Source organism: Malaclemys terrapin, chromosome 5 (assembly GCF_027887155.1).
Source record: "Malaclemys terrapin pileata isolate rMalTer1 chromosome 5, rMalTer1.hap1, whole genome shotgun sequence".
NCBI lineage: Eukaryota > Metazoa > Chordata > Testudines > Emydidae > Malaclemys > Malaclemys terrapin.
The window spans coordinates 27,623,323-27,639,358 of record NC_071509.1 but is presented as its reverse complement, the minus strand read 5'-3'; the positions used below and the strand labels follow the sequence as shown (position 1 = coordinate 27,639,358).

Sequence of the window (16,036 nt, the reverse complement as noted above, 5' to 3'; positions counted from 1 at the left end):
CCCTAACTCTTGGCATAAACCCTAATCTATGGAAAGAATGTAAAGAATATTTTGTATTCCATGTGATTTCTTATTATTGATTATGCATTTGACATAAGAATTGCTAGTGTGGGTTATTTTTTTGTGGTTGTGTTTTTTCCAGAATCATGCATACTGGCTCCCCTATCTCAGTATATTTTGCATTCTTGCAGTAATTGCATCATTTTGCATTGGCCCAGGTAAGTAATTTTTTTTCGTGTTTTTGTATGGCATTTCTCCATGCACCAAACACTAAAACATGCACATTGAAGTGACATTGCATTAGACTTTGCTGTGTGTGGCAGGGGTTTGTGTGTGTGTGTGTGTGTGTGTGTGTGTGTGTGTGTGTGTGTGTGTGTGTGCCTTGTATAAGAAGATGATCAAAAAGGTTAGTCTCCTGTTGATAATGTTTCTGGTTCCCCATTGCATGTCAACTCTATATAGACTTAATGAATTTGAATCTGATGCCTTCGGATTAGTATGTTGATAGTGTGCAAATAATGACATCTCACTCGTTCTCTGTGTGGGTTCTGTTTATTAGGCTTCTTCATGGCAATAGATACAACTTTATATACTGTATATTCTTAGTTTTCAGTCTTATTACAATAAACTCTGGGACTCATTGGAGCAGGGGTTTCGGTAGAAGTATTAAGAAACACTGACACATAATGACCTAGATTACCAGTTACATCAGTGTAACTTTGGAACAACTCCATTGACTTAAACATTGTTACTCCAGGATTACATCAATTTAACTGAGAACAGAATCTGGCCCTGTGAATTTGCAAGTAACTAATTTTGATAGCATCTGTTTGCAGGTGCAGAAAGAGGAATTTAACCAGAGCATAGTTCATGTACAATATGTGCTGCTAAAACGAGGTGTGGTTTTTTTTCCAAAGATTCTGTAACAAACTGTTCTTCACAAAAAAGTTGTGTGTGGGGGGGGGGGAGAGGGCTGGAAATGAACTGCTTTTCCTTCATATATGTTCTGTTATAAATCTGAAAACATTTCTGTCCCCATCACTTCTGCCATGGTTTTATCCAACATTTTTTTCTCCTTTCTTTTTAATGAAGATGAAATTTAACCTGATTCTTCTATTTAGTTTCCTTGCTTGTGCATCATTGTTGTCATTATCATCATTACTTACTTAGGCCACTTTTGTCTTTGGGGGTGGTGTTTTATTATTTAACTACTACTGGGAAGACAGCTGGAAAAGGCAGCATACTGTTTTTTGTGAATCCTATAATAAAATAGGGCTAAACTGTAATATTGAAACCCCCCCCTCTCCACCCTCTGAGTGAGAGGTGTTAGATATCCATGACACCTCAGGAAAAGACCATGAAGCTATGACTCGGACTCACAAGTTCCTCACTAGTTTCCTAATGCTTCTAGGGGAAGGACTATGCCACTAATCTGTGCCAGTCCCCTTCCGTGCTTTCTGAGCTTCACTGACTGATATATGGATGGGACCAAACTAACTTGAAAAAACTGAAAAGTTCCTGCCCTGCTCCCTATCTGTGTGGGAGCCCGGGAGCAGTAGAGAGTAGAAGTCCCTTGAAGACTGTTCTTTCTAGCCCCACCCAACCCTGGCACTGAAACCCGTGATGCAAATCATCATGAAATCCCCTAGTGCTTTTGTAAGGGCAAATTTCAATTCTGCCCAGGTTCCTCATGTTTAAAACAAAATTCTCAGCAACAGATTGCTGGGTTTTAAAAAAAGGCATTTTGAAATTAGAGCCAGTTCTCAACCAGATAGGCTTCAGAGGTCAAGTGGTGACTTTAAACTTCTTGCCAATTCTCCTTTTAAATACACAAAAATAGTTTTACTCCTGTAAATAAGTATGAACACTTGTAACCTCTACTTATTTGCCTTCCAAAAAGCCCCATAGAAACAAATTTGAAGAGTAATTTAGGCCAGCCCTATAAGATATTTCACCAGTTTTCAAAACTTCAAATGTACATCACAGTTCAACCTTTTAAAATAAATCCTTCCCCATTTTTTCCTTTTTCCTCTTTTTGTCTTTGTTCCCTATGATAGATTCTATTTTTGTTCACTTAGCTTTTATCCCTTCATTGCAGCCAGTCAGGATTTTCTAATGCATTTTGTGCTTGTGTTGAGGCAATACATCTATAAGTATGCAAGACTGAAACTTCTATTCATTATAACAGACTGCTTCCTATAGAAAATCTTTAAAATTACAGCACTCTTCTTGCTATTGTGTTTTCTGTTTCTGTTTTTAAAGGAAGAAAACATAATACTGTGTTTTCTTTACAACCAACCCATCTACCATTCCGATATAGTCAAATACATTAATTGCTGGGGAAAATATGGTGACTGTGATAGATGCTATCAGCACATGATACAATATTCTATGAATATTCCAACTTTATAAATGTTATATGTGTCTTTATGGGCTAGGGATTATATTCCTGACTCAATAGGGGTGCTAAAATGTTTCCTCAGGAACTATAATCACTAGGGAATAATTAATGCACATCCCTAAGGCAGGTAATAAGTCTGAAGAAGTTTCATCCCGGGGTGGGAAATTACATATACTGGTTTGACGTGGTTCACGAGGCCAGACAAATAAAGAACTGAAAGCCATATAAAGTGACCACCCTGACTGAGGAGAGAGGTTATTTTCACACTTGATCCAGAGTCTCCATGTGGAGGCTGGGTGATACCTGGTAAGCTAGACATGTGTATAAGCTATTTGTTGTTTGCGTGAAATATTTTTTCTGTAATGGTTTTGATTTGACCGAATAATACTTTGCTTCATGAGAAGTGCCCGGTCATTGGTTAACCCTGTGTTTGCTTCTGAGAGAACAAGACAGCAAGTATTGAACTAAAGTCAAACCTGTGAATTGCAGAAGTTTGTAGCTTAATTTCCCAGTCTGGAGGGAGTGAACTGGGGGGATCTTGCCCCAGGTAATATGATGTTCCCGTTGAAATCATTGGCAGCACTTCAGCTGAGTTTAATGAGGCCAGATTTACCCACAGTGAAACTGCCTCTGTGATCAGCTATCCTTTAGTCTATCTGGACAAGCCCAGAATTTTTGTATTGCTTTGGTCTGTCAGGAACCATTTTTCTTTCAGAAATGGAAATTAGCTTCCATTATTAGCCATATTTCATAATAAAAGAAAACCTAGCATATATTGTTAACCTAAAAAAAGTGTAACTAAAAAAGTAGAACATCCACATCTGTCCCTGTCATAAGACAGAGGCATAACTTTTTGAAAATTTTAATGCAGTTATCAGGTCTACTTTGAGAGAGAAACATGTGGTTGCAATCCTATTGATGAGGTTTCAGTTCTCATAATTTAGGCTTGAGTTTGCCTGAGCACAGGCTGCAGGAGGGATTGTGCCATAGCCAATTCCCTTCCTGATTTCCCTTTGTCTATGGGTGATGGGAAATAGCAATTTGCTGCCAGTTTATGCCAGCAGTAAGTTATGGCACCCTTGCTCTGGCATATCTCTGCTGGCTAGTGTATTGGAAAATAGAGCTCAGATTCTACCCATTCCCTGACCCCGTCCTCTTAGCCTACAAGGTGGTAAACAAGCATGTAGCAGTCCATTCTTTTATCTCCTTGCCCAGTTACAAGGTCTGGGTATCCTTTGCAAAGGTGTAATGGAGGTTCCAACTCCCTTTACTATCCTTCATAGCTGTGTAGTCCAAGTCAAAATTTAGCCCTTAATAGTTCAAATCCAGCTCTACTGCTTGCTGTTTACCAAAGTCATCCCTGGTTTAAGTGTGTGAGACTCCCATTAACTTCAGTGATGGTTGTACATGATTTTGTGGGGGCTGACACTGAATCTATACCTGCATGCCTAAACAGGAAAAAAACGGACACAGATATCCTGATTGTACAACCCATATACTGAGTGGTACCTAACTCTGTGAGTAGTCTCATTGAAATCAACTGGACTACTCACTGAGCAAGGGACTACTCTGTGGCAGTGAGGGTAGCACAGTCAGGTCCTGAAGAATTTTCACTTTGCATTTTTATTTAAAAATTGAGCCAGCCATGTTTTTTGTAATCTAACCATGGAAACAGGAAGTTTCTACTCTTCTTTTAAAGCTTAGAGCGATTAAACAGCAGGACACTGTTATACTACAATATATTTGCTGAATCGTATGTTCACATTGCCCTGAATTATTTGATCCAACAGCATAATGAAAGAACCACTGATGAGGTAACTTCCTGTCCTCTCTGTGCTACCACACAAGGAGGGAAGGCTTATAAAGAGAGTGCTCCTTCTCCACATGTAAGCAACAGTGTTTACGTATTAAAATAGAGGGGCTGAGGTACAGAGAAGATCCACATATGTGGTCTGGTGGCTAGGGATGGTTGTCCAATCCTAGATTGTTAGCACATATACTAATGGTCACAGCAGGCACTAGGTAGGAGTGGAGGATGCTTAAAGCACCAGAAAAGGGGACCGCACTGCATATCTACTCTGGCCCATCCAATGGACTCCTGTGCCAACTGGCAGCATTTCTGAAGCATGGACTCATCTGAAAGTGGCTATGTTCACCTTGCAGTACCAGCCAGGTCAAGATTTGCCCCATAATGCATATTTGGAAGGGAATCAGTGTTGTTTGCCTTGAACAGTCTAGTCCCAAATTTCTTGGGTTTTCATATTGCAGTAGTGTCCCTTTTATATGAGATCCTTTTTAGTGTCTGTAGACTTGATGATATCATAAAGAGAGAACTGTGGATTCAGATAGAGAATAAGCAGGAGGAGCAGATGAACTCCATGGAAACAGAGGATCTGCCTTTATGCATGTGTCTGTTTAAAAAATGGAGATGAAGAAAACAATAAGAGATGGATACAGAATTTCTTCTTAATAGAAAGTTGTTCAAAGTTTTCCATAAGGCCTCAGCAGGTGTTTAAATGAATAGTAAAATGAAAGAGTAATTCCCTCCAGTAAAATTAATAAGAGGATGAAAGTGTTACATAGTAATTCCAGCACAAATATAATTTCAGACTACTATATTTTCAATACCTTTTGTTTGGATGACACTTCATATATTTATTATGCTCTAATAAATTTCTTAGTCTCTAAGGTGTCACAAGTACTCCTGTTCTTTTTGCGGATACAGACTAACATGGCTGCTACTCTGAAACCTTCATATCGTTGTTATTCTCTTAGTTGTTAATATTATTATTATCATATATATGTATTACCATAGCGCCTCGGACCCCTAGTCATGGACCAGGGCCTCACTGTGGTAGGTGTTGAAGTATCCCATTATTCTGTTCCTGCATAGGTAATATTCAACAGTGGCCTCCTACACCCTCTTTGTCCCTGCCCCAGTGCGAGAGACAGCTTTTCCTTTTCAGTTATTGGTTATTCATGCCAAATTGCTTTAGTTCATTTTACATGAACAGATAAGACATCTAATTACTTTACAGTGGAACAAAAAAAATCAATAAATTGGGTTAGATTAAATTTTAGTCCATCTAAAGGGACTTTATTAAATGAGTTGAGATGGGGCTTACAGACAGGAAAAGTTCATTAACTATGGGTCACGTATTAGTTAATTGATCTATGAAGACAGAGGAACAAGCCATACAGTACATTAGTATAATTAAGCTAAGACCTAGATATAGTCAGTTTTGCAGGATCTTGAGCAATAATGCATAACTCAAGTGTTTCCTTAGAATGTTCTGACTGGGGGGCCAAATGAGTTCAGTGGGACTTTTCCTGGGAGTTAGGCAAGCAGAAATTTACCCATGAAATTCCAAAAAGTTCATAAAGATTCTAGAGTCCAATCGTGCAACTCTTACTCACACAAATAAATAATAAATCTATTATTTATTATTACATTAATACTAAATTAAATTAATACATCTATATGGGTATGCCCATTGGCTCCAGTGGAACTACTCATGTGAGTAAAGAATTAAAGGATCAGGCCCCTAAACAGTTACTAGCCACTGGTCAAATGGCTACTTCAACATCAAAATCCAGTAGTTTGTAGTTGTGTCTTCTTAACTTAGACTTGTAAGGGGAATCTATACTTTTGAATCTTTGTGGGTAAAACTAATAAAGTATAGTAGTAACTGTATATGAATTTAAATTCACTACTCTGGTATGTTATTGACTAATACAGTGTGGATCAAATTCTTGTTTCAGTTACCTATGCAACCCGGCTGAAGGGAAACGGTGCATGGAATTGATTGATTATGCAAATAGGAAGATGATTGTGATCACTAAAAATCAATCTGTATGCCGCCTACTTCATCTTAATTTTATATTTTTAAATAGAGTAGCTGACTAGGCTCAAAGTTTTGCTGCTTAATAAGAGAACTTTTAAAATAACTTTTAGAAAGAAACTATATAGGGCTACATAGTGCAAAATATTAATAAATCTAACATTTCTTGTGCAAAATGTGCACGAAATATTTTAATCTGCTTTATTTCTTCAGCATTATGGTCTAGATTTTCATGGCATCCACGAAATTTGGGTTCTTCTGTCTTTAGGTGTCCATTTTGAGACACCTAGAGCCAAAAACTCAATTCAGAATTGAGGGCCTGTGTATTACCATCTGCTAGACTTCAGACTGGTCAAGAATTTAAGTGGAGCGGAGGGCCTTGTGTGAACCTTCTATGCCAGGGTGAAATTATTATTACATTATAGTGTGACCAACACAAGAGACATATTAATGTTAATGAATGTCTGGTATGATCATGGTGAGGAGGACAGTTGTAGTTCTATGATGATCGTTAAGTAGAAAAAGTACAATTTCACACTTACTAGCTGTGTTACAGTAAAGCCCTATATAATGTAATTTATCTAGACAGATCTGAAAATTATTTTTAATCTTTTCTGTTTTTTCATAAATCTGTGAGACTGTTTTTCCCCAGGAAAATGAATAATATTATTGAACTACAACTTAATAAAATACGTGACTGTTCTTAGCCTGGTGTGGAAGGATGAGTATCACCTATATTTGCCAAACTGGGATTGATATAGTGTGACATTATTAAAGCTTTGAGATCTGATCTAACTATCTTTGTAGTTAATTGGAGCTTTTCTGTTGACTTCAGCAAGAGTAATATGTGGCTTCCAGTGGGTCTAGAGATACAGCTCTTTGCCTGGGATAAATCCAGCATAGCTTCATTGACTTCAGCGAAGCTATGCCAGTTTACTCCAGCTGAGGATCCAGCCCACGATATGTAGGAATTAACATTTTAATGGTCTCAAAGTGCCAGTGTGGCTTCCCATTTAATAGTATTTTCTATCCTATTAGAACATCTGATGATTTCTTGATAGTTGTATAGGTAGTGTGCTGTCTGTCACTTTCAGAAAAGCATATGGTAGAGTCCCATCTGCTCCTCGCCAATTAGGATCAGCTGTCACTTTCAGTCAGTTTTTTCCCCCCGTTTTCTGCATGCAAGTTTGCAGCTGTGTTCCAGGAAGAAATTCTAAGTATTGAAACAGTGATGTTAACTGCAGGTATATTGAGGAGTAGGTGATTGTTGATATCCCTCTGTTCACAATAAAAAGATAAACAAAAATCTAAAATGTATTTGTGATGGGATCCCCCGGGGTGCCTCTTGGAACTGGGGTACCACTGAGACCGGCTTCTGTCCCACCAGCCTGAGCTCCATCTCACACTGTGCTGCTGAGACAAGCTGCAGACACGCTTCCGGTCTTACAGCAGTTTTCAGGTATCTAAAAGAGAGTCATAAGGAGGAGGGAGAAAACTTGTTCACCTTAGTCTCTAAGGGTAGAACAAGAAGCAAGGGGCTTAAACTGCAGCAAGGGAGGTTTAGGTTGGACATTTAGGAAAAAGTTCCTAACTGTCAGGGTGGTTAAACACTGGAATAAATTGCCTAAGGAGGTTGTGGAATCTCCATCTCTGGAGATATTTAAGAGCAGGTTAGATAAATGTCTATCAGGGATGGTCTAGACAGTATTTGGTCCTGCCATGAGGGCAGGGGACTGGACTCGATGACCTCTCGAGGTCCATTCCAGTCCTAGAATCTGTGAATCTATGAATCTTACACTTCCACCAGCATTCACACAGGTAGGGACACACCCAGCTGCAGTTACATGCAGACTGTCTCATCAGAGATCTAGGCAGATGGGTAAATCAACATTTCTTTGTTTAAGAAAAACTTGTTTATCAACTCTGCTTGGCTACGTAGTTTAAACATTTTTAGTATATATGTACAAACTTCTTGTATGACACCTGTACATACAACTCACAATTCTTAGGATGACTAGATTTTATTTGATACCTCATACAACATTCTTTATAGATAAATACTTTGACAGCAATGTATTAGGTGTAGTGAGATTGTCAGGCCTGATAAGAGATGCTGTTACATGACAGTGAACCCTTTGCCATTTGGCATGGGGGGCTTATAGGATCACACAAATCAAAGAAAAAGTGTCAAGAGAACATTTAAAAAAAAAACTCTATAAAGCCTCTGAGCATCAGGCGTGGAAGAAAATACATTGACTTTTATTGCAAATGTCTTTCAACTTTATGCCAGCAGAGCAGTCCAAAGCAACTTCAGCATAGGGGCGGATCTGTACTTTGTTTTCTTGAATAATTTTTTTCAATATGCTAACATTCTACAGGCTAGAATACTAAAGAATAAAAATTGACCTCAGATTAATTGATCAAAAAGCAAAGATATTATATGTATTCATGAGTTCAATGGAAACTCAGTTAGTGCTGAGTAGAGCTGGTTGGAACATTTCCATCTAAGTAAAATTTCATCAGATTATGTTGTTACGTTGAAGTCAGAATGTTTCACAAAGATGTGTTAGTTATGACTAATTTTTGCCAGGAAGATGTGAGGAAGAGAGAGAGAGAAACTTCCTGAATACAAAAACTCTGATTTCGATCTGAAAATGGATATTGTGACACAAATTCCACTTTCACAAAAACATTGGAAAGTTATTGCAGAAGGAAAACAAATTTCAAAAGTTCCTATGAAACAGAATTGTCAGCCTGTAGCCAGCTCTCATGCTGGCTCTAGGTACTTATTTGAATATTAAATGTAATTATAGATTCATAGATTCTAGGACTGGAAGGGACCTCGAGAGGTCATCGAGTCCAGTCCCCTGCCCGCATGGCAGGACCAAATACTGTCTAAACCATCCCTGATAGACATTTATCTAACCTACTCTTAAATATCTCCAGAGATGGAGATTCCACAACCTCCCTAGGCAATTTATTCCAGTGTTTAACCACCCTGACAGTTAGGAACTTTTTCCTAATGTCCAACCTAGACCTCCCTTGCTGCAGTTTAAACCCATTGCTTCTGGTTCTATCCTTAGAGGCTAAGGTGAACAAGTTTTCTCCCTCCTCCTTATGACACCCTTTTAGATACCTGAAAACTGCTATCATGTCCCCTCTCAGTCTTCTCTTTTCCAAACTAAACAAACCCAATTCTTTCAGCCTTCCTTCATAGGTCATGTTCTCAAGACCTTTAATCATTCTTGTTGCTCTTCTCTGGACCCTCTCCAATTTCTCCACATCTTTTTTAAAATGCGGTGCCCAGAACTGGACACAATACTCCAGCTGAGGCCTAACCAGAGCAGAGTAGAGCGGAAGAATGACTTCTCGTGTCTTGCTCACAACACACCTGTTAATACATCCCAGGATCATGTTTGCTTTTTTTGCAACAGCATCACACTGTTTACTCATATTTAGCTTGTGGTCCACTATAACCCCTAGATCCCTTTCTGCCGTACTCCTTCCTAGACAGTCTCTTCCCATTCTGTATGTGTGAAACTGATTGTTCCTTCCTAAGTGGAGCACTTTGCATTTGTCTTTGTTAAACTTCATCCTGTTTAACTCAGACCATTTCTCCAATTTGTCCAGATCATTTTGAATTATGACCCTGTCCTCCAAAACAGTTGCAATCCCTCCCAGTTTGGTATCGTCCGCAAACTTAATAAGCGTACTTTCTATGCCAATATCTAAGTCGTTGATGAAGATATTGAACAGAGCCGGTCCCAAAACAGACCCCTGCGGTACCCCACTCGTTACGCCTTTCCAGCAGGATTGGGAACCATTAATAACAACTCTCTGAGTACGGTTATCCAGCCAGTTATGCACCCACCTTATAGTAGCCCCATCTAAATTGTATTTGCCTAGTTTATCGGTAAGAATATCATGCGAGACCGTATCAAATGCCTTACTAAAGTCTAGGTATACCACATCCACAGCTTCTCCCTTATCTACAAGGCTCGTTATCCTATCAAAGAAAGCTATCAAATTGGTTTGACATGATTTGTTCTTCACAAATCCATGCTGGCTGTTCCCTATCACCTTACCACCTTCCAAGTGTTTGCAGATGATTTCCTTAATTACTTGCTCCATTATCTTCCCTGGCACAGAAGTTAAACTAACTGGTCTGTAGTTTCCTGGGTTGTTTTTATTTCCCTTTTTATAGATGGGCACTATATTTGCCCTCTTCCAGTCTTCTGGAATCTCTCCCGTCTCCCATGATTTTCCAAAGATAATAGCTAGAGGCTCAGATACCTCCTCTATTAGCTCTTTGAGTATTCTAGGATGCATTTCATCAGGCCCTGGTGACTTGCAGACATCTAACTTTTCTAAGTGATTTTTAACTTGTTCTTTTTTTATTTTATCTGCTAAACCTACCCCCTTTCCATTAGCATTCACTATGTTAGGCATTCCTTCAGACTTCTCGGTGAAGACCAAAACAAAAAAGTCATTAAGCATCTCTGCCATTTCCAGGTTTCCTGATACTGTTTCTCCCTCTTCACTAAGCAGTGGGCCTACCCTATCTTTGGTCTTCCTCTTGCTTCTAATGTATTGATAAAAAGTCTTCTTGTTTCCCTTTATTCCTGTAGCTAGTTTGAGCTCATTTTGTGCCTTTGCCTTTCTAATCTTGCCCCTGCATTCCTGTGTTGTTTGCCTATATTCATCCTTTGTAATCTGTCCTAGTTTCCATTTTTTATATGACTCCTTTTTATTTTTTAGATCATGCAAGATCTCGTGGTTAAGCCAAGGTGGTCTTTTGCCACATTTTCTATCTTTCCTAACCAGCGGAATAGCTTGCTTTTGGGCCCTTAATAGTGTCCCTTTGAAAAACTGCCAACTCTCCTCAGTTGTTTTTCCCCTCAGTCTTGATTCCCATGGGACCTTACCTATCACCTATTAGTTAACATAATTTCAAACCTCAGCATTATCAGCACATACGGAGGTAAACAATAGGCAGTAAGGCTTTCAGACTGGATGTTATGGAGAGTGTCCACAAGGAACTGCACCGGCAATTCAACGCTTGCAATCAATTGCCAGAAATCTGTATAAATGAATTACAAGTACAAAAATGTCCATAAAAAAATGGATGCCCAGTTTAAATATCAGGCCAGATATTTACTGACTTTGCACATAAATGTTTTAATCCAATCAAAAGCCAAGATTGTATTAAATTGTAATGTTCCTTTATCGAGTTTTGTTAAGTATTCTGAATAGTTTAGCATTTTGTATGTGATTATGTTGCTATTTGTCCACTGCTTATAGCCAATACAGCCTGCTAGTATGATTCCCTCCCTCCCCCAATTATGAAATTTGGGAAATATCTTTTAGAACAGCATCTTGCAGCTTTAGCAAACTGAAAAAAACCAGACTTATTTTTTCACCTTAAACAACTAGCATTGACCTAAAACCACTACAGGTAGATACAATCTTGCTGTCTGTCCTTTGACCACTGAAATGGCATATAAACTAAGTATGAACCTTTTGATAAACAAAAACAGAGACACACATTAGTATTACTTGTTTTGTGGAATGGTATCAAAAAACTGTTTGCTACAGTAGAGAAGAAATCTGTCTGCGTCTGAATGAGGACCAGGGAGTAATGTTTGGTGAACCTTCAGAGATCTGAAGTGTTGGTTCTGTGTCTGTTTCTTGAAGTTTATCCCAACCATCTTTGCTCTGAAAGGATCCAGCTCAAGTATGGGATTGATATTTTTTTCAGTTCTCACTTTGCCTTTGATAGTTTTAATCATGTATAGGAGTCTGACATGTGCTTAATTACAGACAATTGAAAAGTCTGCTACCAGTCTAAGAAGCTGAGGTATATTAAGTGTTCGGGGTGACTGTATGCTTAGAATAAGATAGGTGTTAAAATATTGACTAACTGAGAGAGAAAACAAGAAGGATACTTTTGTGTCCCAGGATAAGCTTCTACATGGACATTTAACTTGTCTTTCTGATCCATCTCTTTAACTTCAGTTATTTGTGGAGAATTAACTATATTTACTTGGATGCTATTTTCATGCCTTTCTTGTAACCTTGTGAATCTAACTCCCTATCTCTTTGTAATGCCATGTGGAAAATCTGAGTTGAGAAGACCCAGTGTTAGGGCCCAAAATAGCTGAGGACATGCAGCAATTCCAGTTTTGAAATGTTATTTTCTTCTTCCTTTCTTCGGATGCTTCTCCCCAAAATAAGAAAAGACTAAGCCAGTTATAATAGTGGGCTTTCTTCCCTTTTTCCTCATAGAAAAACATGACCAAAATAGACCCCTCTATATACCCCTTCTCCCTGGCAACCCTGTAACTAGGGCCCTACGAAATTCAAGGTCCATTTTGGTCAATTTCACGGTCATAGGATTTTAAAAATTCTAAATGTCATGATTTCAGCTATTTAAATCTGAAATTTCAGGGTGGTGTAATTGTAGGGGTCCTGACCCAAAAAGGAGTTGTGGGGCGGTTTGCAAGGTTATTGTAGGGGGGGGTTGCAGTACTGCTACCCTTACTTCTGCACTGCTGCTGGCAGCGGCTGTGCCTTCAGAGCTGGGAAGCTGGAGAGCGGCGGTGCCTGGCCAGGAGCCCAGCTCTGAAGACAGAGATGCCACCGGCAGTAGCAGAGAAATAAGGATGGCATGGTATGTTATTTCCACCCTGACTTCTGCGTTGTTGCTGGTGGTGGCTCTGCCTTCAGACCTGGGCTTCCAGCCAACAGCCACTGATTTCCATCCACCCAGCGTCTGATGAAGTGGGCATTCACCCACGAAAGCTTATGCTCCAATACATCTGTTAGTCTTAAAGGTGCCACAGGACCCTCTGTTGCTTTTTACAGATTCAGACTAACACGGCTACCGCTCTGTTACTTGACACCAGCTCTGAAGGCAGCGCAAACTGCAGAAGTAAAGGTGGCAGTACTGCGACCCCCCCTAAAATAACCTTGTAACCCCCCTGCAACTCCCTTTTGGGTCAGGAACTTAAGAATTTGAGTAATTTGAGAAAACGCTGGTCTCCCTTGTGAAATCTGCATAGCATAGGGTGAAAACACACAAAAGACCAGATTTCACGGGGGAGACCAGATTTCACAGTCCATGATATGTTTTCATGGTCATGAATTTGGTAGGGCCCTACCTATAACAGTGATCTTCTAACAATGATCTTCTAAAGAAACCTGAACACTTCCTGGAAAGCGATCATCTTTGTAGAGAGATGCCTTTCTGGTCATTATATTCATTCATTTAAGGACTAGATTCTACCATCATTACTGACTTTGACTAGTGCCTCATTGAAATCAGTGGGACTGCTTGTAAAGATTATTCAGTGTTAATAAGGGTGGCAGAGTCACTAAGCAGTCCTGATACAGTAGTTTCAGGGTCCTGACTCTGCCACCCTTATATTCATGTTATGTAGCACCCTACTCCACAAGTAGTGACTCTTGTTGCAAGTGGCCCAGATTCTGTGAGCCTTCCTCCAGTTGAGTAGCCCCTTCCTCCAGAAATAATGCCATGGTCTTCATATAGCATAAAGCATCATTCAGTGTGAATAGGGGTATCAGAATCTGGCTCAATGAGACTACTTTGGGATAAGGTATTACTCAACATGAGTAAGGGTCATCAGCCCTAGAAGTACTAATTTAGCAGATGTTCCGGCGGTAGGAAAGATAAAATGTACCCTAATAATGTGATCACAGAAAAAGAAAACAATTTTTTAAAAACCCCCAACAGTTTAATTTAAAAAATAATCCTATAATACCAAGATTAATGTTTCCCAATGGTTACTTTTACTGCTGACTGCATTAATACACAGGGCTAAGACATACTAGCAAACTAAACTGTCTCAGAAGGAGATTTCACTTATCTTTTGTCTCTCTCTTGTAGCTTGTGACTTGTCTTATGGTTTTGTAACGATTTAGTTCCAAGATTACTGGAACTTTATGGAAAGTGATTCAAGATTGAATTTAGACGCAAGGTATATATGGTAAATTATGGTAGTTGAACATTTGGCATGTGTTAAATTGGTGGCATGTTGTAGACAGGAGGAAATTCAGAGGAAATTGTTGCTGCAGCCTGAGGTCGGTATTTAGATTTTAAATCAGTCTGGACTCTTATTCTGAATGTCAACACAAAGCTGTATTGACAGTGGAGCTGGTTGTGAGAAACAGGTCACTTTGAAAGTCAGGAGGCTTGTTCGACCTGAAAGTGCAGTAAAAAAATGCTGCTGAAGCCATGACAAAAGCAAAGAGTTACACAATTCACATTTACATGTATCTGTTCATGTGTAGCCAGAGACAAAGGACTGACATAAAATGCAATATCGGGATTACCTTCTGAAATGTAAATTACAAGCAGCATTGTGTGGTATTATTGTAGTTTCTCCCATTACAGGGATGCATGTATTGAGTCTCATCTCAATGCATTCTTTTGAGTGCACCCTGAACACGTGTTAGATCCAGGCTTGAATTCATAAGCCTCCCTTTTCAACAGAAATTTGTACCATCTAAACAAATCCTATGTTACTTTTTGTGTGTTTAATTAAAAAGCCGTTCATTTTAAAGCTCCTGTGTATTTTCAAACAGGGACTTTAATCCTTTCAGTTAGAAGCTAATGAAATCCTCCCAGGCAATAGGCAGTCTTATATGATATAGGAGGACAGATTAAGACCTCTGTGGAGGAAGTAACCTTTAATATTCCTTTATATTAAATAAATAAATGGGCTTTTTGTAATTGCAGTGCCTCTTTGTAGGTTCAGCATTGGATCTAAAGATGTGCGGGCACACAAGCAGTTACACAGAAAATATTCCAAACGTTTTACAGTGTGTTCCAGTCCAATTCAGAGAGAACTCCCACAATAATTGAAGTCAGAGAATTGCTATTCAAATGCGAATGAACCAAACCATAAAATTGTGAGGGGTGGAGGGTTTTCTTAAGGCTCCAGAGCCCCATTACTTTTGTACAGGGCTAATGGTGTCTGAGATATGTTACAAATGTTAGATAGGGTCCCTGGTTTGAAGATTTTATAAGCGCTTACAATCTAATTATGTCAGTTTGCTTCACAATGGGAATTACAAATAATGTAAATTTTTGCAGCAGGAACACCCACAGAGATGAGCTGAGGGAGTGGCCAGTTTTGGTTTTCCATAACAAATACCAGGCGAGGTTTGAGTCCAGGTTCCATTTAATCTGAACCAGCAAAGTTCACAGATTCTCACTTGTTAGGTCTCCGTAGGGCAGTGGCTCTCAACTTTTCCAGACTACTATACCCTTTTCAGGAGTCTGATTTGTCTCAGGCTAGGTCTACATTACCCGCCTGAATCGGCGGGTAGAAATCGATCTCTTGGGGATCAAATTATCGCGTCTCGTCGGGACACGACAATTGATCCCCGAATCGACGCTCTTACTCCACCAGCGGAGCTGGGAGTAAGCGTCGTCGACGGGGAGCTGCGGAGGTCGATTTTGCCGCCGTCCTCACAGCGGGGTAAGTCGGCTCCGCGTAGCTGAATTTATGTATCTTAAATCGACCCCCCACCACCACCCCGTAGTGAAGACCTACCCTCAGGTACCCCCAGTTTCACCTCACTTAACAACTACTTGCTTACAACATCAAACATAAAAATACAAGAATCACAGCACACTATTACAGAAATATTGCTTACTTTCTCATTTTTACCATATAATTATAAATCAATTGGAAATATAAATATTATACTTACATTTCAGTGTATAGTATATAGAGCACTATAAACAAGTTATTGTCTGTATGAAATT

General features: G+C 39.3%; 1 protein-coding gene across 3 annotated transcripts in view; it reads left to right on the top strand.

Annotated features, from left to right (window-relative positions):
• Nucleotides 1-16,036, top strand: part of SLC2A9 (solute carrier family 2 member 9) — a 163,828-nt gene that overhangs the window by 89,629 nt on the left and 58,163 nt on the right. For all 3 annotated transcript variants that reach the window (XM_054029518.1, XM_054029516.1, XM_054029517.1), the window contains exon 10: nt 143-218. In XM_054029518.1, coding sequence (XP_053885493.1) covers nt 143-218 — 76 coding nt within the window. The remainder of the gene's footprint in view (nt 1-142; nt 219-16,036) is intronic.